This window comes from Sinocyclocheilus grahami, unplaced genomic scaffold, assembly GCF_001515645.1.
Source record: "Sinocyclocheilus grahami isolate Dianchi unplaced genomic scaffold, SAMN03320097.WGS_v1.1 scaffold352.1, whole genome shotgun sequence".
NCBI classification, from domain to species: domain Eukaryota; kingdom Metazoa; phylum Chordata; class Actinopteri; order Cypriniformes; family Cyprinidae; genus Sinocyclocheilus; species Sinocyclocheilus grahami.
The window spans coordinates 804,443-827,460 of NW_015505531.1; the positions used below are offsets into that span (position 1 = coordinate 804,443).

At 39.0% G+C, this 23,018-nt stretch overlaps 2 protein-coding genes across 4 annotated transcripts in view; both read left to right on the plus strand.

Moving 5' to 3' along the window:
- Positions 1–9,227, plus strand: part of LOC107548647 (protein LAP2-like) — a 38,143-nt gene extending 28,916 nt beyond the window's left edge. Inside the window, exons 14-18 of the mRNA XM_016229418.1 lie at positions 1,850–1,948; positions 3,888–3,944; positions 5,004–5,177; positions 5,918–6,010; positions 9,222–9,227. Of these exons, the coding sequence (XP_016084904.1) occupies positions 1,850–1,948; positions 3,888–3,944; positions 5,004–5,177; positions 5,918–6,010; positions 9,222–9,227 (429 nt within the window). The remainder of the gene's footprint in view (positions 1–1,849; positions 1,949–3,887; positions 3,945–5,003; positions 5,178–5,917; positions 6,011–9,221) is intronic.
- A 1,545-nt stretch (positions 9,228–10,772) lies between these two features.
- Positions 10,773–17,918, plus strand: LOC107548672 (AN1-type zinc finger protein 5-like). Of its 3 annotated transcripts, none has more exons than XM_016229455.1 (5): positions 10,773–10,862; positions 13,598–13,775; positions 13,883–14,101; positions 17,358–17,480; positions 17,568–17,918. In XM_016229455.1, exons 2-5 carry the CDS (start codon positions 13,619–13,621, stop codon positions 17,714–17,716), a joined length of 648 nt encoding a protein of 215 aa, XP_016084941.1. In that variant the 5' UTR covers positions 10,773–10,862; positions 13,598–13,618; the 3' UTR covers positions 17,717–17,918. The 3 variants fall into 3 exon arrangements, with proteins under 3 accessions (XP_016084941.1, XP_016084939.1, XP_016084942.1); XM_016229453.1 differs by having other exon boundaries at positions 10,795–10,867; XM_016229456.1 differs by having other exon boundaries at positions 10,795–10,867; positions 13,886–14,101.
- Positions 17,919–23,018: the final 5,100 nt, after the last annotated feature.

Below are 23,018 nucleotides of genomic sequence, written 5' to 3' on the forward strand. Positions count from 1 at the left end.
AATTAAGCTTATGAGAAATTTGAATCAAGGATTGAATTTGGAAAAACTTGAATAAATTATGACAATTTTCATTTTTGGGTGAACTATCCCTTTAACAGTAGTGAAAAGGGAGCAATTTATAAAACTATATATAGTTGTTCATATATAATATATATTATTTATAATTTTTTGAAAAAGAAGCAGAATAAGACAAATACGAAAGAGATACAAATTAAACTCATTTTTCAGATACAGTAGGTTTACTTAACATATTTATTTAACATCTTTTGTTGGTTAACATTAATGACACGAATAGGTACTTAATTAGGAATGCTTTTCCTTTAAGACGGAAGGTATGCATGTAATACTGACACACTTTCAGTTTTCACCTACCTGTTTACATTCACTTAATCCATAACCGACTGTATTTACGTGAGATACTCTACACGACAGACATTTGGACTGATGTGTGTGTATTTGAGCACTGAGAACTGAACGCTCCATGTATATGAGAACTGAATAAGTGGAACGTGCGCGAGAGAGAGCACTTCTATCAGCGCGATTCCGCCTATCTTCACTAACTTTAAGTTAATTGACAAACGAATTGTGACTCCCGGGAAAAACGGGACATCTGGTCACCTTATCCCTACCCCTTCGGGTGCTGAGGCCATTGTTTCAGATCGCTAGTTCGCATTTTGGTAGCCTATCCATCCACTGCGGCTGCCATACTGAGACTAGATATGCAAACGCCTCTTATCCGATTGCAATCCAATGACAGGGACGCACATTTTGAAGGACAAGACAGTAGCCTATACAGGATGTATTTTGAATGTCCGGTAGTCCTCAAATAACATTATAGTCCTGTCTCGTCTTGTTAACGAAGACGCGGCATAAATTTCGTCATAGTTTTTATCATCAGATATTAGTTTTAGCTCGTCAACGTCTCGTCTTAGTCACAGAAAAAAATTGTTTATGAATATTTTTCATCGTTGATGAAATTAACACTGGTTCCTGGAGGGCCACTGTCCTACAGAGTTTAGCTCCAACCCTAATTAAACACACCTGAACCAGCTAATCAAGGTCCTTTGAAATGCTGGAAACCTCCAGGCAGGTGTGTGGGAGCTAAACTCTGCATGATGTTGGCCCTCCAGGAGCAGGATTGGACACCCCTGACTTAGACGAACCAGATCCAGGGTTCAGGATATCAGCAGTAGCGTTTAGCTCCAACCTTAATCAAACACATCTGAACCAGCTAATCAAGGTGTTCAGGAATACTTGAAAATAGCAGACAGGTGTGTTGGCGCAGGGCTGGAACTGAAATCTGCAGGAAGGTAGCCCTCCAGCAGCAGGGTTTGGCTATCCCATTGTGATTTGAGGGTGGGCTCTTTTAATTTGGGCCAGCAAGCACCAGCATAGCAGTATGCTAAAAGAAAAAAACACTCAAGGCGCAGCCAAAATCGCATAATGTCAGTGTAGGTACTGTAGTTGATAAGGAATGAACTTCATGACGTAGTAGGCATATTTGGACACAGGGTTAGACTACCTTAGCAACCACATAGCAACAGCCTGGCAACCACTCACAACATCTTGGTATCATGGAGGCAAGTTTTGCACGGTTACTAACAATCTAGTTTCTAAACCTCACATCTGGAATAACACGCTCCACCATTCTTCAGCATTAACTGCATGCATACAGTATTGTTTATTTCCTCTCCTTACCCAGTATTTTTCTGCATGTTTGTAAATGGACATTAACACATTAACCTCCTCTAACCCTTGCATGTTTCAAAGTGTACTCATGGTTACTGCTTGCTCACATATGTCATCATTAAATGCATGTGTTTGTGTGCATGTGTTGTCATGTGTTCAGAGTGCTCGCTCTCGGTCTTTGGCCACTCTCATTGGCAGTCAGAGCTCTCTGGCCTTTAGTGCTGTAGACGGATGGCAGTTTGGAGCTCATGGGCCCAGCGTGAGTACCGCCCTACTAAGACCTCACCTCCCTAAACTCCCAGAGGCACAGTAGAGTCTCTCTCAGTTCTTAAAGGGTCATCCTCTCTGCTTGCTGTTTAATCTGTGTGTTCCCAGCGAATTGTTAAAATTCACTTAAGATGAATATGTTGAGTGTTTAACGACCGTACATAGAGGCACAAGAACAGTACACATTAATCAAGTAATTGATTATTGTTAGTAGAGTCTTCAAAACAGAAAAGGGCCTGTTTGAGTGCGTCAAAGAACAGGGTTAGGAAAGAAAGAGAAAAAAACCCCACTTTATTCAACAATTCGTCGTTGTTGTTCTGTGTCAGCTGTGCCACACGCTGTGCGTTCAGTGGATATTTTCCAAAATGGCACCAGGGTGACGCGGAGGAGACGAATTGTTGAATAAAGTCCTTTTTTTTCTTTTGCGCACACAAAGTATTCTCGTAGCTTCTTAATATTACGGTTGAACCCCTGATATCACATGGGTTATTTTACCGATTTCCTTGCTACGTTTCTGGACGTTGATCGTGGTAGTACCCTTGCTGTCTATGGGAGGGTCAGAGAGCTGTCAGAATGCATCAAAAATATGGGAAGATGAAGAAAAAGATTCCGAAGATGAACAGAGGTCTTACGGGTTTGGAACGACATGAGGGTGAGGGTGACAGAATTTTCATTTTTGGCTGAACTCGCGGCTGACACAGAACAACATACACTGTGCGTTCAGTGGATATTCTCCAAAATGGCACCAGGGTGACGCGGAGGAGACGAATAAAGTCCTTTTTTTTTCTTTTGCGCACACAAAGTATTCTCGTAGCTTCTTAATATTACGGTTGAACCCCTGATATCACATGGGTTATTTTACCGATTTCCTTGCTACGTTTCTGGACGTTGATCGTGGTAGTACCCTTGCTGTCTATGGGAGGGTCAGAGAGCTGTCAGAATGCATCAAAAATATGGGAAGATGAAGAAAAAGATTCCGAAGATGAACAGAGGTCTTACGGGTTTGGAACGACATGAGGGTGAGGGTGACAGAATTTTCATTTTTGGCTGAACTATCCCTTTAAGTTGTTCCAAACCAGTACAACTAACTTTCTTCCATTAAATACAAAATAAGATGTTTAGCAGAGTGTCCAAGCTGCTCTTTTCCGTACAATTCTGCTAAATTGTGTGAAAACTGGCTCTTGATTAGTCAATAAATGGTCTCTAAGCAGCAAGCATTGAGCAAGAATGCCCCTTATGGAGACCTCAAGACCCCCACCCCAAATTCACCCTTCTCAGCTTATATCCAGCGTCGGCTGGTTTGCACAATTGCTGCTTCTTTGGGTTGTTCAAGTAACAGGAGATTAAGAACATTCCTAACCACTAAACCATATACACTAAAGTCCTGGAAACAAACACTCTTTCTTTCTGTCTGTGTGCTGAACAGCACAATCTGCGCTCAAGAAAGTTTAACTTTTTGATAAGTTTAGCTGAAAAGCTCATGGAATATTAGTCAAGAAATATGACTAAATTTTGACTTAGTAAACATATTGGCTGATTCACCTAGTTGATTATAGGACTAAATGTAAACCTTCCTGTTGGTTGAAATGACAAAGAACTGGAACATTACACAAGCTTATGAAATTTACTGGGAATTCCACATTTATGGGAAATGGCTGCATTTCCTTGTCCCAATCACAAGTGACATCCAGCCTGTTTCCAGTCAGAGTCATTATTAGAAAATGCATATGCTTATTGTTCCACCTTCGGTTTCACTCCGGAGTGTTTTTAATCTAATCTCACTCTTATGTTGCTGTATGTTTTAATGCTATAGTCGTCCACTGTAGTTAGAAATGCTCTAAATATGACCCTTAATGATTAAATAAGCATCATCAATTATGTTACACCTTTTCCCATAGCTTGTTGAGACATTTTGTGCTGTTTCCCTGCAGGATGATGTCTTCAGTCCTCAAGGACAACAGGGCTACCATATCGACACTCTAAGAAAAGTAAGTGCTTTACACTATGTATTTGGAAACTTAAGTCATCCATAGAATTGCATCAGTGTTTATCGAATGCGATGACATTCAGACGTTTTTAAGCTTGTTGCTACATGTACACACAATGTATGCATTTTGTGGTGATGTTCTCGAATAACATTTAAACTCTTGATGTTTGTGGTATATTGTGTTTAATGTGCTAATGAACCAGATTGAGAGACTGACCCAGTGGGGAAGCCTGACTCTAGCAATGATTAATTAGCTGTAATTAACAAGCACTGCTTTAAAGAAGCCTCAGACGTGTTCTAATGATAGCTGAGCTTTCTAGCGCATTAAAACCAGCAGTGGATGTGCTCACCACTGACTGCAATAAACACACATGAAAGAAGGCCAAAATTACGATTTAAAAATCTTGTAATTGCCATTGTAATTTAACTGGCTACAGATATGTCTTACAAGCTTTATGCTTTATATCATATTATAAAATTACTGACCACTTAGTAAAATTGTATTTGTGCAATTTTGTGCCGTTTTGTTATTTAGTTTGATGTGTGCTGTTTGTACTTAGTTCGTGACTTTTGGACCTTGTGAAAAAGTGACCTTGAAAACACGAATGCAATTTGTTTCATTGTTCTCTTAGTCTCTCGGGAAATAAGCCATTTAAGTGAGGTGGATTCATTAGAAGTAAAGCTCTAATTAGAACTAAAGATCTAAAAACCATGAAGCTTCATCAGTCAGCAAGGATTTCTTGTTGTTATTCATGGTTCATTGAATTGTTTACTGGGAACTTCCTGCCCCCTGGTGTCTGGAAAATGCGTCACGTTGCAGCAGGAGACGTGTAGTGACATTTAGACGAAGGCTGAAAAAGGACCATCCTTTGGCTTTAAAAAAAAAAACCAGTGATGTGCTTTAACTCAATTTCAGTGATTAAAAAAAGAAGAAAACGCTGGATTGTTTTAGCTTTGAGGAGACAGATTGGAGTTATAAAACGTCCAATGTGTGGTGATTTGATTGAGCAGAAATACTAAGTGCATGTCTTGATAGTTCTAGTGTGCATTTATCTGTCAGGTGCCTTTGATGAACGGCCAAATGTGTCCTCCTGTGAGAGCTCCCATGAGCTGCGCTCAGCCTCCAATGGCACGCCACCCCTCACGAGAGCAGCTCATCGACTATCTGATGCTCAAAGTGTCCCAGCAGCCCCCGGGGCCTCCACGGGTCCCACACGAGACGCTGCAGCAGGAGGTGTCACGTTGCAGCAGGAGACGTGTAGTGACATTTAGACGAAGGCTGAAAAAGGACCATCCTTTGGCTTTAAAAAAAAAAAAACCAGTGATGTGCTTTAACTCAATTTCAGTGATTAAAAAAAGAAGAAAACGCTGGATTGTTTTAGCTTTGAGGAGACAGATTGGAGTTATAAAACGTCCAATGTGTGGTGATTTGATTGAGCAGAAAAGTGCATGTCTTGATAGTTCTAGTGTGCATTTATCTGTCAGGTGCCTTTGATGAACGGCCAAATGTGTCCTCCTGTGAGAGCTCCCATGAGCTGCGCTCAGCCTCCAATGGCACGCCACCCCTCACGAGAGCAGCTCATCGACTATCTGATGCTCAAAGTGTCCCAGCAGCCCCCGGGGCCTCCACGGGTCCCACACGAGACGCTGCAGCAGGAGGTGGGCACAATTCCTGCAGAAATCTCAATATGTCCTATGTGTTGTACATGTAGACACATTTCATGACCATCATGTTAACATGAAATCGAAATGAACCCTGTTTACTTTAATACGCATTCCTAGTTTTATTCAAAATAAATTACTATATAAATAGTTTTTGAGCTCTATCATTACAAAATTACATTATTCCTCTGATGTCACCTAGATTTGGATAATGTTGCTTGATAGATATTTAAGCATCACTGTAGCCACTTCATGTTGACTGATGTGTAACTCAAGCATTGTGGGTAGTGTGACACTTGTGTCTGTCTTCAGCTCCATGTGAAGATTGAGAAGAATCCTGAGCTGGGTTTCAGTATATCAGGAGGAGTGGGTGGTCGTGGGAATCCCTTCCGCCCAGACGACAATGTCAGTATTTCTCTTTCTCTCTTTTTTTTCCTCTTTTCTTTCTTTTTTTATGTGTTAAATATAGGTTTGCAAAGGGGTGGAAAATTTCCGGAAACTTTCCAAAAATCCCTGGAATATTCTGAAAAATCCTAGAAAGTTTCAAAAATTTCTGGAATATTTACCTTTTTTTAACCATAAAAACACCTTGATCTTAAACAGAGAAACATAAAAACATAAATATAAATTAGACAGATATACAAAACATCATTTTCACTTGACCAAAAGAACAACCATTTAGGTCTGCAAAATGTTTATGCCAAATACTAAATTCAGTATAATATAATTTGAATATTATACTTTTATTATTCAAAAAAGTGACAGTACAGACATTTATAATGTTACAAAAGATTCTATTTCAAATAAATGCTATTTTTTCCACTCATCAAAGAATTCTGGAAATCCAGGCAGTCAAGTCTTTCAGATAAAATTGTAATTTATTTTAAGACAAAATCATAAATGATGACAATTACAGACATAATCATGATGAAAATTTTTAATTAAAGAAAAAGATTTATCCAAGAAAATCCAAACCGAGTATATTCTGCTCAAATTTCTAAGAGAGTAATCTAATCAAAGTATAATAATCTTCAGAAGTCAAAGACAAAAGCCTTTGCAGTTTGTGATGCGAGTAGAAGAAAAGAAGCTGCTGCCTAAAAAGCCAAATAGAATACATTTGATATGTCAAACTAAGGAAAACATACTACGTCTACAAAATATGATCATATATAAAAATCGTAATAAAGAATAAATGAATAATATTGAGTAACATGAGACAGTAATATGAATATGATAGAGTATCAATAAAGAAATAATAAGGAATAACTCGTAATGAAAAATACATTAGAACTGAAGATGAAAATATAACCATATTGGAATTTTGCATACACCAATCATGATTTCCACAAAATTATGAAGTAGCACACCTGTTTTCAACATTGATGATAATCAGAAATGTTTCTCGAGCAGCAAATCAGCATATTAGAATGATTTCTGAAGATCATGTGACACTGAAGACTGGAGGAATGATGCTGAAAATACAACTTTGATCACAGGAATAAATTATATTTAACATATATTCAGTGGTTCTTAACCAAAGCATATTGGGACAATGGCGGCATGCAACTGCTGGCATGTCAACTTCTTTCCTCCTCCTACAACACAGCCACGATTCCAATGCCGCCGAACTAATCCGAAGCAATCGCATATGAACGTTTTTTTTTCTTATTTCGCTTTGGAGTTCATTGAAACAGTTTTCTATTCTGTGAAGAAGATTGTAAACGTAATATTTTATTCTCTTACGAAAACATTCTAACATTCGACTAGTGGTGCGGTCATGGACGTTCGTTTGCTATTGAGGGCTGACAAACGATGTGGTTCTTAACCAAAGCATATTGGGACAATGGCGGCATGCAACTGCTGGCATGTCAACTTCTTTCATCCTTCTACAACACAGCCACGATTCCAATGCCGCCGAACTAATCCGAAGCACTCGCGTATGAACGTTTTTTTTTTTTTTCTTATTTCGCTTTGGAGTTCATCGAAACAGTTTTCTATTCTGTGAAGAAGATTGTAAACGTAATATTTTATTCTCTTACGAAAACATTCTAACATTCGACTAGTGGTGCGGTCATGGACGTTCGTTTGCTATTGAGGGCTGACAAACGACATGTCAAGTGCCATAGACCCTGAACTGTCAGACATGGGTTCGACCCAGAGCAATACTCATTTAGATCCACGCCGCATATTCAGTGGCCTTATTGGGCTGACGAATGTCACCGTGGGCGAAAGAGCAATAGAAAGTCCTTTATTCCATTCGCAGGATGCAGTCAGTTGCGTTTTTAATAACGAAATAACGAAACCCATTTAGTATTTCTCGATTGATAAAGCATTTTATATTGTAAATCTTTTAAAGAGAAAAACAGGAGATTGCATTTCAGATTTTTTGTAAAAAAAAAGTTCGTAAAATGAAAAAATCTGTGCGCGAATGAATGTCTCGTCACGTCACATTAGCGACTGCACTGCTGTTTCCAGACATCCCTACGAAGATTATCATAACATTGTACGTGGATACATCGACTTCTTCAATAGCAAAGATATTCGAAAAGCGACGAAGCCTTGTAAAACGTTAATCGTAATTTTTTTAATGATGTAGTCACATCGAAAGGCCATGAAAGATTTCTGCTATGTCTGCGTATGAGGAGAACGAGCTCCTGTCGACTGTAGTACTGTGTGTATTATCTGATCATCCTTCACTGTATTCTTCGGTAGACTGGAGCGCTAAATGAATCGAAGTAATCAAATTAACATACTGATAATGTAACAAATCCACAATTAAATGCGTTTTTACGAGAGCTCAAGAGAGTTCAGTTCATTCTGAATTGATTCTCAGTTGAACTCAGATGGGTCGTTTTTCACACTATTTTAATTAGCATTGACACGCCGCCCTCAAAGTATGTTAAACTAAGTATTGAGTCATTATTGTTTATGAATTGGAAAAAAAAGAAAACATTTTAAGTACAACTTTAGTGGATAAAACAACGCCCTCCTGCTTTGCTGTGAATGATTCATTCAGCACAATGTTTTTGTGGACTCTTGTTACTTCCATTTCGTCACCAATCAGACTAGCGTAGATCCCTTGACTGTCACTTTTTATTATGTCTTTAAAGACATTGTAAAAACATAACGAACAGTGACTAAAAACAACCGGTGTTTCTTTTTTATTGTCCCACCTTTTATTTATTTAGCACACTTTACTTTGACTTTAGAGATTACTAATCAAAATGTAAATACTTTTTAAAAAGGTTTATGGTTTGTTCATGGCATTAGTGATTACGTTTTTAAAACCAGCAATAATTTGCATCACAGAAGCAGCCCTTTTAATGTATAGCTACGTCAAAGGTTTCTCCGCAAGCAGCTACTATTAAGATGATTGGTATGCATTTATTCAACATTCCAGATTTTGTAAATAAATTTACTTTCCATGGTGTCCCGTGGAAAGAATAAATCAACTAATGCCCTTTCAGTGTGTATGTTTGTTCTTTTTTGATACCGTTTTTGTCCATACAGTGAAAGTCAGTGGGGTCCAGTGATGTTTTGGACCCCATTGACAATCATTGAATGGACAAAAACCGGTAAACTATTCTTTGAAATATATGTTTTGTGTGTTCTACAGAATTAAGAAAGTCATAAAGGTTTGGAACGATGGTGGCTAAATAACACAATTGTCATTTGGGTCAACTATCTAATTTTTGTCTTTTTTTCTCCCCCTCAGTTCTGCAATTATAAATCTATAAAGATCTTATTGAAACAGTGATATGAATGTATTATCAGGTTTGAGGTGGGGGTTTACCTTTTGTTACAAACCCATAGAAAATGTCACTCCATAATCTCCGTCACTAATCGAAGCTGCAAAGGGTCTGCAAAGTAAAATTAGATGACTAGAGTAACTGAATCATTGCCTTTATCAGGTGTAGCTCAGTTCTCCGTTTACTGATAATGCAACTACACCGCTGAAGTTAGAGGAAATGCCTTCAGTGTTCACACAGGTAAGGTTATAACCAAGCCTTCAGCACCTTCATCTGCTTCATTCCTTCACTGAAATCACTTCAAGCCCAGAAAGCAGCGGTGCTGTGCTTTCACGGTCTCCTATCAGGTTCCTGCTCTATATATAACCAGGGGGCAAAATGCAAGAGTGCTTTCAAAACAGACTCATGGTTGTGAAATGAAAAGTCATCCAACAACAGACTCATTTCATTGTTTTCCTGTTGACAACATATGAGTGATTTCAAACCACATGGATTCTCAGCTTAATCATGCAATTATATAATATATAGGCTACATTTATTTGTGTTTTATGTCCATTTATTTACATCTTCTTGCATCTTAATCCATCAATAAGAGGAGCAACAAGACCCGATTCAAAAGCTTACCCAGTCACAATTGCTGTATAGAAAATGTGCCTATAAAAACCAAAAAATGCTGTCTAGCTAGGCAACTCGCTACATCTTGAGGCAGCTGTGCCAGTGTCATTGTCTCGCATCTGCATGGCCTTGATCAAGATGTGTTGTGATTGAATCAAGGCTCCTTCAAAGAGAGCTGGGTACACTGCTGGTGTACAAATAACCTTCAGCAGACCAATGTACTGTACACAAAGTGTCCACTTAAAAATGGTTTTCTTCCTCAACCCTACATTTAGGATCTCAGTAAGACTGGAGCTTTTGATGTGGCACAACATTTTGTGCCTGATCTTACCAAAACATCACATTCTGCAACCAGTGCCATAGTTATTGCTGTAAAATCCCAGTGATACTGTGGCAGTGGAGGCTGATATCAGCTAACTAGTAGGCTAACTGGTGTACAGGATGAAAGTGAATGAGTGTGTCTTATCAGTACCATCACAATACTCAGAACTGATTTGGAAATCACTGGAACATTGTGAAATCTGACTTGTCGCAAGTAGTTGACTAGACCTTTCTGCCTCCTTTTATCACAAATCATCTTCACCCTTAGGTCAGACTCGCATTTACAACTCCTTGGAGTTGCAGAGAACAATAAAATCCAGCATCTGAGAAGCGAGCCGATGCAAACCAGCCCTCGTGCGCTGCTCTAGAGCTGTTGCTTCAGCGCAGAAGGCTGTTTTCGGGCCGTCGGTAAACTCGTGAGGTTAAGCCCCGCCCCGCGGGCGTGTCGCTCTCCGTGACGTCACGCCCACGGTTAAAGAAAAGCGGCAGCCCGCCGCGCGCGCGCAGACCAGCGGACCGTCGCGAGGCTGGAGCGCAGAGTCTGTATTCTGGGAGCTTCTCTTTTTGCTCGGGTAAGGCAAGGAAAACACTTTTGCTTTAGACACTACAGCGCTTTAAACACCATGCTAAGGTTATAAGAAAATGTGACTCGTTTTGGTGAAGTTAACCAAATATGGCTGTTAGCTGATGCTAGCTAGTGAAATTAGCCTGTTGTTCCTTTCAACCTAAACGCTGAAATATGACACGAAAACAGCGGGTTTGTGTTCAAACAAGCGTGTTTTATTCCTAACGAGCTGTTCGCTTCGCGTTTAACCGGTTTTGTCTTTTAGGGTTGCTGAGGTGGACAAACAAGCCCGTTTGTTGCAGTTAGCCGCACAGATAAAAGAGTTAACGCATAAACGTCTTTAAAAACACTCCCCCGGCTCCGGCTCCGGCTCCGACGGATTTGTCCTGAGCTGGTGTGTACTCGTCTGTTTATTCTCGAGGTTTGTACTTTGGCTCAAGCAGGAAGAGTGTTTGAAACAAAGGAGGACACCAGGCGTATTGACCCTGACCCAGATATAACGCAGATAACCCGCTACATTAGCGTCCATCCGCACTCATTCACCCTCACAAACCCCTCAGACTCCACACAACACCGACTCTGAGGGGGTGAGCGCTTGTGTGGAGGCTTATATGCTCCTTGTAAACCTCTGTCTGTCTGTTAGCCGTGATGCTAGTGTTAGCATGACTCAGTGGATTTCACTATGAGGCCTCAAGCACTGATACAGCTCTGTAGAATACACACATGCTGTGTGAGTATCACACCTATAGCATGCTTATATGATCAAGTGCACTCTGTGTGAGCTGTGTATCTGAAGTCTTGATCCATTTATGGTGTCTTTTTTAGCTTAATGGTTTGCTTTAGTTCAAATATTTGACTTGGTTCTCACTCATGTCTTTGTTTGGCACTACCTGCCGTGTGTTTTCTGTCATCCAGACAGGGCTGAATGGACACGGATGGCCGACGTGCATGGAAGGGGGAGAAACAGTCCTGTTGGGGCTTTATCAAAGTATATGAGGCCATGTGTAGGGAGGAGGGCTCCTACTAGAGGTGTGTGGTGTAATGGAGGCAGGTCAGGACGAGCGGGGGTATTTATAGCTGTTGGCATGGTGGAGGCTGTTCTGAACGGCATGTTACAGTGCACCCTTGTGACAGATGAAAACTAATCCAGCCGTCCATGTGAGCGAGAGCGAGGGGCAGCAGACGCGCATGTGACGTGGCCCATGTGGTGGCTTTTCAGGGGAAAACCTCTGACACTGAGGGGCGGGGGTGAAATGGTGCAATCTCGTGTTTGCTTCAGAGATGTGAGGCCCCTGAAAGCGTGCCCCTCGCCGATGTGTCACTCCTGAGAGATTTCAGGTTTATTGCTGGAAAGCGTTGGATGTGGAAGGCGTTTCTGCTGCCATCTGTCTCCGGCTGAACACCACGTTCAAGCTGTTCCACCTACAGATATATTTACATGTCACACTGCTAGTCAGCATTTACCCATCTCAAAACACAGTATAGTCACACTTCTCTGCCTAGCAGGGTTATCATAGTATTGGACTTTCAGTAGCTGCTGCCAGTGAAATTGGTATCGAGTTCTAATTGATACAGCAGAAGAAAATGTTATCGAACACAGCAGTTAGCTGTTAATATGAATGGGTAGTTACTGATAATGTGACTTATGGACCAGGGGTTGGTGATAGGACCAATATTATTTCATAAGTACTTTTATTTCATGGTAATGTGCATTATAATATCATGGTTTTATTTTGTCTATAAAAATAAGAACATACAAGCCCATTACAAACAAAGATGCAATTTAAAATGGTTTAAATGCTGCATACTGCTGTTGCAAAACATAGCATTGCATTGTGCAGTATTAGTGTACGCTCAGGGACTTTAGTTAAGATTTTAGCAGAAAATATTTGGTATTTTTATCTTGTTAATTTTACAAATCTTGTCTAATTTTAGTTGCTGTGTTTTTCTGTTTGCTTGGTTTTTATTTCATTAATTTATTATTTCATCTCCATTTTTGCCATAAAGCCTTAGATCGTGACTTGGCAATACTAATAACTAACTACTGCTGTGCAGTATTAGTTGAGATCATTATGAGCGTGCTAATTCTGTGTGTGCTGTCTAGGTATCCCTTAAATGTATAAGACAATTATTTATTTATCACTAACATATCAATAGCTTTACATCCATGCAGCACAAAATTAATTACGTATTGCAACATAAATGATATGGCAAAATATGTTGTCATGTAGCCCAGTCTAATTAATATCAAGGTTTTAGGTCACTCCATAGGGGAGGTGTTTACTTTAAATTTTATTTTAAATTTCTCTGTTTTTGCAGTGTGTTCATGGTAGATCTTAGTACTGAGATTACAGTTGTCCTGACGTCAATACGGTCTCATCTGATGTAACCTGCCCTAAAATGTGTTAATGAAGGGCTTTACTGGTTAACAGCGAAACAAACCACAGGTTCCAGGAAGTCTTACAAGTTGTCATACAAGCATCCAGCTCAGTCGGGTTGTAAAACAATCGCATGATCCGTGGCGTGAGTTTGAAGGAATGGGCTTGAATCAAGTGATTCTGTGCCAGGATGAGGCTCGTGCCAAACCGATGCCAAGAAAAGCGTTCAGACGTCTGACCCTTAATCTGATTCTGCGGCAACGTTACGCCTTTATCAACGCAAATCCTCTTAATGAAGCCAGTCTTTGATTCCTGCTTCACACACACTGTTATGCTCATGACTCTTGTGTTTTGTTCTCGGCAGGAATCGCTCAATTTCAGAGAGATGGCCCAGGAGACCAATCAAAGCCCCGTGCCCATGCTCTGTGCCACCGGCTGCGGTTTCTACGGCAACCCTCGGACCAGTGGCATGTGCTCGGTCTGTTACAAAGAGCATTTAACACGACAAAACAACGGGGGAGTCAGTCCTATTAGCACAATGGGTACGTGTTTCTGCTCTTTGAACATCTTCACGGACCATCGGACGCATTCGTGAGATTGATTGTTCCTCAAGCGTCTCATTAACTGAAGGGGGTTTGGTCTGTTCCAGCAGCTTCCAGCAGTGTCACCAGTAGTCCTACCTCTGAATCCTCAGCCATCCAGATCATCGAAGCTACACTAAACAGCTCCTCGTCTGCTAGCGCTAGTGTTGAGTCACCCAACTCCGCCGCCGCCACTGCTGCCCTTCCCGTTACACAACAGATGACGGAGATGAGCATTTCCTGTGAAGACGAGGTGGTCTCGCTTAAAGTAGAAGTTCCTGAACCAGGTTGGTATTTGTGTTTCAGACTTGAGGAAGTGTCTCTGAAGACTGTTCAGAATCTTACTGTATGTATATATATATATATATATATATAGCAAGCAATATCACTCCAGTACGAGATCGATACTGGCTCTATATCAGCATGGCTGTGATTAGGCCAGATGCCGAGAGCCGGTATCGCTCGAGTACGAGAGTGATATTGCGTTTATACAACAGTTCGACGGAACGTGTGTAATTAAACAAGAAACAACGGAGTGCCTAATAAAACCCTCTTTTGTGCGGAACTACTTCCTTCCACCACGGATTCAAAGCTCAAGTTAACAGTTAAACATGCGTCACTTTTAGAATTGGTATCAAGGGCATGTGCTGCTTCAGTTAGGTTATTAGTGAGAAATAATGAGGTTATTAGTGAGAAATAATGAGGTTATTAGTGAGAAATAATGAGGTTATTAGTGAGAAATAATGAGGTTATTAGTGAGAAATAATGAGGTTATTAGTGAGAAATAATGAGGTTATTAGTGAGAAATAATGAGGTTATTAGTGAGAAATAATGAGGTTATTAGTGAGAAATAATGAGGTTATTAGTGAGAAATAATGAGGTTATTAGTGAGAAATAATGAGGTTATTAGTGAGAAATAATGAGGTTATTAGTGAGAAATAATGAGATTATAAGAGAAACAATGCGGCAAGTCATACATCCAAGAGACCGCGAAGCTAGACATTTCTTCTTATATTAACTAACGTACTCTACGATTAGCTCGGTGAATAAATTTTTTTTATAAATAGACCCGGCTAGAACAAGCGGAGTGATACAAAATTGTGAACGGGTGTTCCTGTAGCGATACCAGTACAATATCTCACGGTTCTCAACCAATCAGATTTGAGAACCAGAACGAATTGTTATATATGTATAATATATTTTGTGTGTGTAGGATTGGATAACCCCAATATTTCCTTGTCTTTTTAAGAAGAGAGGGGACAATAAAATCATCCTCACTGCTTGAAGACTCCGTTGGTTTGCAAATTTTATTTATTTTTTATTTTTTGCAACTAATTCATTAATTCGAATCGTACTCCGCGTGCAAGGTTTCTGTGCGTGACACATTTTTAGGATGACGAATACGACAAAATTAGAGATGTGCCGATCGATGGGCCAGGGATCGGTGATCGGTCGGTCAGTCTCTCTACTTTCTGATTTCGAGCCGATCCGTTTTGTTACGCAGGCAATAGTGTCAGCCGCGCATTCTCACACTCATCTCTCCGACGACCCCTTCGGTCTCGCACGTTTCATTCGCTCTGGTTAAATAGTGCTTGTATTGCGCATTATTTTAGTAATTCCTGCAGGTTTCGCTCCTATACCAAACGCGCGCGCACCACCACTGATCTATATTAGTGGAGCGCACAATCCACACTCGGTCTCAAACAGCTTGTGAGCCACAAATACCAAAACGAGTGGCTAACTGCGCTACAACGTTCAAATACATTGTCTAAATGCCCATTTTGGCGAGTATCCAGTTAAACGCAGTCAGTTTTGGAACGTTACATAGTTGAGAAAGAGAACGCATGTTGTGTAACAGTATATTGGGACCGTGGATAAACTCTTAAAGGGACTGCAGTCCAATATTCCTGCTGCTGTCTGTCATGTTAAAGAACAAAAGACGAAGAAAATCATTTTCTGCTCTTGACTGAATACGTTTTATAACTTTAATGGTAAGCATTAATCTGCATTTAATTTTTGCAATGAAGACTACAGAAATTAAAGTAATCAAATGTAAAATAACACTGGATGTGTTTTACATTTGATTACTTTAATTTCTGTAGTATTGCATAACTGAATAAAAACTTACTTAACCTGAAAACATTAGTTTAATTCTTGGTTTCTTTATTCTATTGCATTTATTTGTGCCGTTTGAAATATATATATATATTTTTTTATTACTTTTTTCCTTTTTTTTTTTTAATGAAAATGAAACTTTGCGTTGAAGAAAAGTAGATTTTTCTTCGTATATGCTGTCAATTAGAGTTCTTAAAAAGAAAATCGAAATCAGCCAAGAAAATTGCAATCGGTGCATCTCTAGAAAATGTCGGTGTGCAAGGACCTTTAGAATTTTTATCGTATTTTTATCATGGTTTTTGCCATAAAGCCTTAGATGCTGACTTGGCAATACAAATAAATAACTACTGCTGCGCAATATTAGTTGAGGTCATTAGGAGCGTGCTAATTCTGTGTGCGCTGTCTAGTTACCCCTTAAATGTGAGTATTCAAGCACGAAATTTTATATTTATGTGTTTTAACACTTGATAGTCATAGATATGTTAAAAGTGAAAATGGATCAAAAAGACTGCATTGCATTGTGGGGTGCATTTCTAGACTGAACAGGAAAGTGTTTCTTGGTTGCAAACTTTTTTTTATTTTATATATATATATTACATTGCACATCAGCTACACTTTGGCAAATACAATAAGTAATACAATTATTTAATGTATACAAAATGTATGTGTACTATGCACAGTGCTGTACATGCTGCAGAAATGGTAGTATGCTATTTTAAACGCTAATTTTAGCAAATTGATTTGATATACAATGTTTTTGATATTTCAAATTTGATATTTGATTTCCCCCCCCACACACACAGGTGACTGAGTTGACCATTATTTGTACTTGGCTGGTATGGGAGAGAAATAATTTAATCTATATTGTATAAAATATTAATAATGTATAAAATTTTCACTTCAAGTCACTGAAGCAGTTAATTGATCATTGTGTTATATATTATATTATATGTGTAGGGTGATCATGTGTCCTCTTTTTCTGGGACATGTCCTGGGCAGGATTTGTAAATTGTCTAAAGGGTCTGGGTTTTACCTTTTGGTTTAGTTTTTTATTGGTTTAATACTTGCTGAAGGTACTGAGTGAAAAGTAGTTTGACCAATAGTGTGCAGGCATTGTACATGATGTGTGAGATCTACAGAAAACAAAGCAATGCAAATACCTGTACATGGAATGTGTGAAGACAGCCAATAGGAAAACAAAGCTAAAACCCAGACATTAGGCAGTGTAGAAATCCTGGAAAAAGCGTGTATGGTCAGCATAATGTATGAAATTAAATGTTTGCAGATTGTGTAAAATGCTACATTGTCTACATGTCATGAGGTTCTGCAGTTAAAAGTGATCTCTCCTCAAGATGAAACCGTTCCAGTGATCTAGGCGTGTAGTTTTCGGCTGTTTGTTAGATGCTCATTCGTGTGTGTTTTTTCCAGTTGTCACTCAGCCGACGGCGTCTTCTGCTCCTCCGAGCACAGCTGAAGAGACCAAAACACCCGAGGCCCTCAAACCCAAGAAGAACAGATGCTTCATGTGCCGCAAGAAGGTGGGCCTGACAGGTAAGCACAGTTCTCACACACATTACATCACCGCTCCGGTGTGATCGCTCTGTGCACTGGTTCTGATGCTGATGTCTGGTTCGTCAGGGTTCGACTGCCGCTGTGGGAATCTCTTCTGTGGACTCCATCGCTACTCGGACAAGCACAACTGCCCCTACGACTACAAGGCAGAGGCTGCAGCCAAGATCCGCAAAGAGAACCCGGTGGTGGTGGCCGATAAGATTCAGAGAATATAACGCGCTCGCCGTCTGCACCTCGACTTCGCGAGAGGTCAGCTACAAGGACTCGCACGTTGACCTGTGATTCTAAAGACTAGTTTTTTTTAATTACAATATGGGAAAGAATCTTGTTTCTATGCCAATGCATGAGTGATCACTGTTTTCATCTTTCTTTTGCTTTCTGTTGTTGGTATGAGCTTCAAGTTAAAACAAATGGGGGGGGGGGGGTTTGGGGTTTTTTTTCATTGAGTTGTAATGCGACACCTATTCGATTTATGGGCTTGTTGGACTTTTAAATGGGTGTTTTGCATGGTTAGTGAAGTGAGTATTTTACAGTTGACTGCATACTAGAAGTCCCCTTTTTTTGTTTAGTTTTTTTTTGGGCTCTTGAATTCACTTTCCTGGTGTGTGTGTGATCTTTTCATTGGGTATTGAGTGTTAAATGCAGGTAAGAAATAATGGTATTGTTTAGTGTCATTTAATCAGCCGTGTGCTCGAGTGTTGTGCGTGTCGGTGTATGTGAGTTAGTCAACATCTTTTTCATCTGAGGCTCAGTCCGTTTCAGTTTTCTTTTTTGGGGGGGTCTGGCTGCACAGCGCTGTTTTATTTTCGATCTATGTGAGTTTACACAGTAAAACTAACCATCTGTTCAGATTTGATTTTAGTTATGCAAGTTTGTACAAACCATCTTTATTTATTATATGTATTGCGCATATAATCTTGTTACCCGACATTACTGCGAAATTGTATCATGTAAATAAAATTATGTACAGAGATATCATTAAAAGGTGTGGGGTTTTTTTTTTTGGTCGCTTTGTTATAGAGCTGTCCATTTTATTACGAGATTTTTGGTTTCTGAGCCGTGCGCGTGGAGCTGAGCATTTTAGTTAATGCTTGTATCTCAGCAGGTTTAATGGAATGTTATAAAAAAAATTTAAAAAGGCACGTGAATTCCCAGCGTAATTTGGTTTTCCAGATAAATTTGGTGGTGAAACCATGTGCTTTTGTTTTTTTTGTTGGTTTTTTTATTATTTTTTTCCCCCTCCCTGCTCTGCATGTTAACAAAAGTAAAGTCATTTCTTTCCTTCAAAAATGTTGAAAAGGTAACCCATGCCTTTCTCTTCCAGACTGGATTACTGTAATTCTCTTTATGTTGGGATTAGCTATTCAGCGTAGTCCTGATTACAGTAAATTCAAAATGCGCAGCTAGACTCCCGACTGCTGGTTTAGAACTCTGTAAATGGTTTGGCATCATCCAACCAGAGACTTGGTTATTCCTAGGTCAAAGTACAAGTGTAGGGGTGACCGTGCTTTCTCTAGCTGTCCCCAGACTCTGGAGTGACTTACCGTTGCTGTTAGACTCTCTCCCTCTGTATTTAAGTCTAGCCTAAGAACCGATTTGTTTGAGAAGGCATACAATCTACGTTGAAGCTTTTCTGTCTTGTATTTTATTGCTATTTGAACGCTCCGTGTTTCCTCCGGGTCAAACGTTCAGCCCTCCCATTATAGAGTCCGCCTTTACGCCATTCATCAGCCACCTTTCCTGCTTGAGCATCAGCCTGCGTCAGTTATCCAGCTATTGGAGTGATGCTGGGGTTTCCTTTTCATTCAACTGTTAAAAATGATTTTTAAACCATTGACGGACTTTGTGGGAAAAAATATATATATAATCCAATTCGGGTGGTTTAATGCAGCCAGGCCAGAATGCTTCATGATCAATTTTGAGCACCTGCATCCATGATACAGTGTCAAGTTCAGATGAGGTTGGACATGGCAGCAACGCAAAACTTTTTATTCATTCTCCCACTTAAGTGAATCAATTTGGGTTTTTTTTTCATTGAGTTGTAATGCGACACCTATTCGATTTATGGGCTTGTTGGACTTTTAAATGGGTGTTTTGCATGGTTAGTGAAGTGAGTATTTTACAGTTGACTGCATACTAGAAGTCCCCTTTTTTGTTTAGTTTTTTTTTTTGGCTCTTGAATTCACTTTCCTGGTGTGTGTGATCTTTTCATTGGGTATTGAGTGTTAAATGCAGGTAAGAAATAATGGTATTGTTTAGTGTCATTTAATCAGCCGTGTGCTCGAGTGTTGTGCGTGTCGGTGTATGTGAGTTAGTCAACATCTTTTTCATCTGAGGCTCAGTCCGTTTCAGTTTTCTTTTTGGGGGGGGGTCTGGCTGCACAGCGCTGTTTTATTTTCGAGCTATGTGAGTTTACACAGTAAAACTAACCATCTGTTCAGATTTGATTTTAGTTATGCAAGTTTGTACAAACCATCTTTATTTATTATATGTATTGCGCATATAATCTTGTTACCTGACATTACTGCGAAATTGTATCATGTAAATAAAATTATGTACAGAGATATCATTAAAAGGTGTGGGGTTTTTTTTTTTGGTCGCTTTGTTATAGAGCTGTCCCATTTTATTACGAGATTTTTGGTTTCTGAGCTGTGCTCGTGGAACTGAGAATTTTAGTTAATGCTTGTATCTCAGCAGGTTTAATGGAATGTAAAAAAAAAAAAAAAAAAAAGGCACGTGAATTCCCAGCGTAACTTGGTTTTTCAGATAAATTTGGTGGTGAAACCATGTGCTTTTGTGTTTTTTTTATTTTGTATTTTTTAATTTTTTTCCTCGCTGCTCTGCATGTTAACAAAAGTAAAGTCATTTCTTTCCTTCAAAAATGTTAAAAAGGTAACCCATGCCTTTCTCTTCCAGACTGGATTACTGTAATTCTCTTTATGTTGGGATTAGCTATTCAGCGTAGTCCTGATTACAGTAAATTCAAAATGCGCAGCTAGACTCCCGACTGCTGGTTTAGAACTCTGTAAATGGTTTGGCATCATCCAACCAGAGACTTGGTTATTCCTAGGTCAAAGTACAAGTGTAGGGGTGACCGTGCTTTCTCTAGCTGTCCCCAGACTCTGGAGTGACTTACCGTTGCTGTTAGACTCTCTCCCTCTGTATTTAAGTCTAGCCTAAGAACCGATTTGTTTGAGAAGGCATACAATCTACGTTGAAGCTTTTCTGTCTTGTATTTTATTGCTGTTTGACTATTCTATCATTTTAATTTCTTAAGTAATGTTTATTTAAATTTTTTTGTAAAGCACATTGGACTACTCTGGTTGTAATTAATGGTGCTATATAAATAAAATGGCCATTTCTAATAAGTAGAGGAAAACCAATGGTCAGTTCTTATAGGGGCTGTCCCATTCTATATGCACACCTCATATAAAACCATTTTACTGCAGCATTTGTGAGACATCGGCATTATTACACTTTTTAGAGGGCTACAAAGACCCCATTTCTAATAAGTAGGCAAAAACAATGGTCAGTTCTTATACGGGAAGTCCCATACTATATGTACACCGCATATAAAAACAATTTGCTACAGCATTTTAGATGTATATAACATTACACCGGAGAAATTGTGCAATGTCTGAGAATTTTATTGTTTTCGAATGCATGCAACTCCAAATTGCTACAGTAAAATGTCTTTATATAAAGGGTGCACACAGTATGGGAGGACCCTTGTAAGAACTGGTAAATTTTTTACTCCGAATGTGTAAATGTACAGTTTTAAAACGCTGTAAGATTGAAATAATTGCATACTCAATGATACAGTAAAAATGTTTCTTTTGATTTATGCATTGAAGATGTGAGATGACAAGAATCAACCCTTTTTTTAAGGGATAAACATGATAATCAGAACCATAACACATGTTTTTAGCAGGTCAGAGCTGGAAAAGGGGGCGAGGAACAGCAGCTCATTTGCATTTAAAGAGACAGGCCCGAAAAACAGCGTGTTTCTGCTTCCACTCAAAATAGGCATTTTCAAAATGATATAATAAATGATCTGTGGGGTATTTTGAGCTGAAACTTCACAAACACATTCTGGGGACACCAGAGACTTATTACATATTGTAAAAAGGGGCATAATATGTCTCCTTTAAGCTGCAATAATAATAAAAGCGGCTAATTGTGCAGTGTAGGCAGATTTTTTATTAACTTGTTCGTTTTTGCCAGATTAAACTGACTATATGAGTTTAATATATTCTATTCAATAACATTAACTGTTTTTATTTATAACATCTGCTGCTTTGCTTCTGTGAGACATCAGCCGTAAACTTAGTTTTTGTCATTTACATCAGTTATATTTGTATAAAATACACTATATATTTTTGTGTCAGTACATTAATGGCACATTTGAGCAGCATTAGTAAACTGTAAATATAAAGAAATGCCAAATCACATGCAGGTTTTTTTTTCAGACCGGAGGCCATAATCGTGTAATAATTTATATGAAACGTCCAATTTTTCTTTCAATAATGTGTTTTAAAGTTTTGCAAGAATTTCGTGATACTAAACTTTTTATTTGTTGTCATAGCAAGTGATTTTAAAAGTAGGATGGCTCACGTTTTATAAGATGACTGAAAATTTTACTTGAATTCGTAATTTATTCTTACTTTTGGAAATCTAATTGTTTTATAATTACTATTATTATTTCTGTTGTTTCTAGTAGTAATTTTGAGTCAATAGAAAAAATATAACCACACATTGTTTGTCCACTGAATAATTACATATTATTAAATAAAAAGCGTCCCCGCACAAACCTCTACCTCCGCCAGCAGGACCTCAATTTCAGACTCGGTAAAGGTTTTATTTTTCTTTGTGCTCATCATTCTCAAGCATAGAAATTTGGATATTGGTGTGTGCTCTTTTATATGGTAATGATATTAATTAGGGGGCGTTTACAAGGCGGAGATCTGACACCAGTCAGCTACGCACAATTTCAAGATAATTTGCGATTTATAAACATCACATCTGGAAGAGAGGCGTATGCACATGTTTTTGTGCGCACGTTCATATTCTCTGAATCACACTTACGCACTTTTGAGAAATTATCTTAGAACAAATTTAGGACGGTTTATACGCAACATTTTATAAATGAGGCCCGGGGTCTTTATAGGCCTCTAAAGTGTAGTAATGTCCCAAATCTGCAGTAGAATGTTTTTATATGAGACTGCTGTGCTTTATCCTGACAGTGCACAAAGAATGATTGCAATCATTCAGTCAGTGACGGCTGCACAAAACGTAACTAATAGTACGTAACTAATAAAACATTATAAACGGTTACGAAATGATGAACAAATGTATAAGTTTGTTTGCACAATGCTCAAAATATATTCCGTTAATGAGATACAAGGAGAAATTCATGAATATTCATGTCAGCCCCGCCCACAGAGAATGAAAATCTCCTAGCTGTTGCTAAGCTTTATTTGTGCAGACTAAGACTAAACTAATTTATAAAACGGGAGA

Coding starts and splice junctions, on each gene's coding strand:
- LOC107548672 (XM_016229455.1), top strand. CDS start 13,619: ATGGCCCAGGAGACCAATCAAAGCCCCGTGCCCATGCTCTGTGCCACC. Junction 13,776..13,882: donor CAGTCCTATTAGCACAATGG/GTACGTGTTTCT, acceptor GGTCTGTTCCAG/CAGCTTCCAGCAGTGTCACC. Junction 17,481..17,567: donor CAAGAAGGTGGGCCTGACAG/GTAAGCACAGTT, acceptor CTGGTTCGTCAG/GGTTCGACTGCCGCTGTGGG.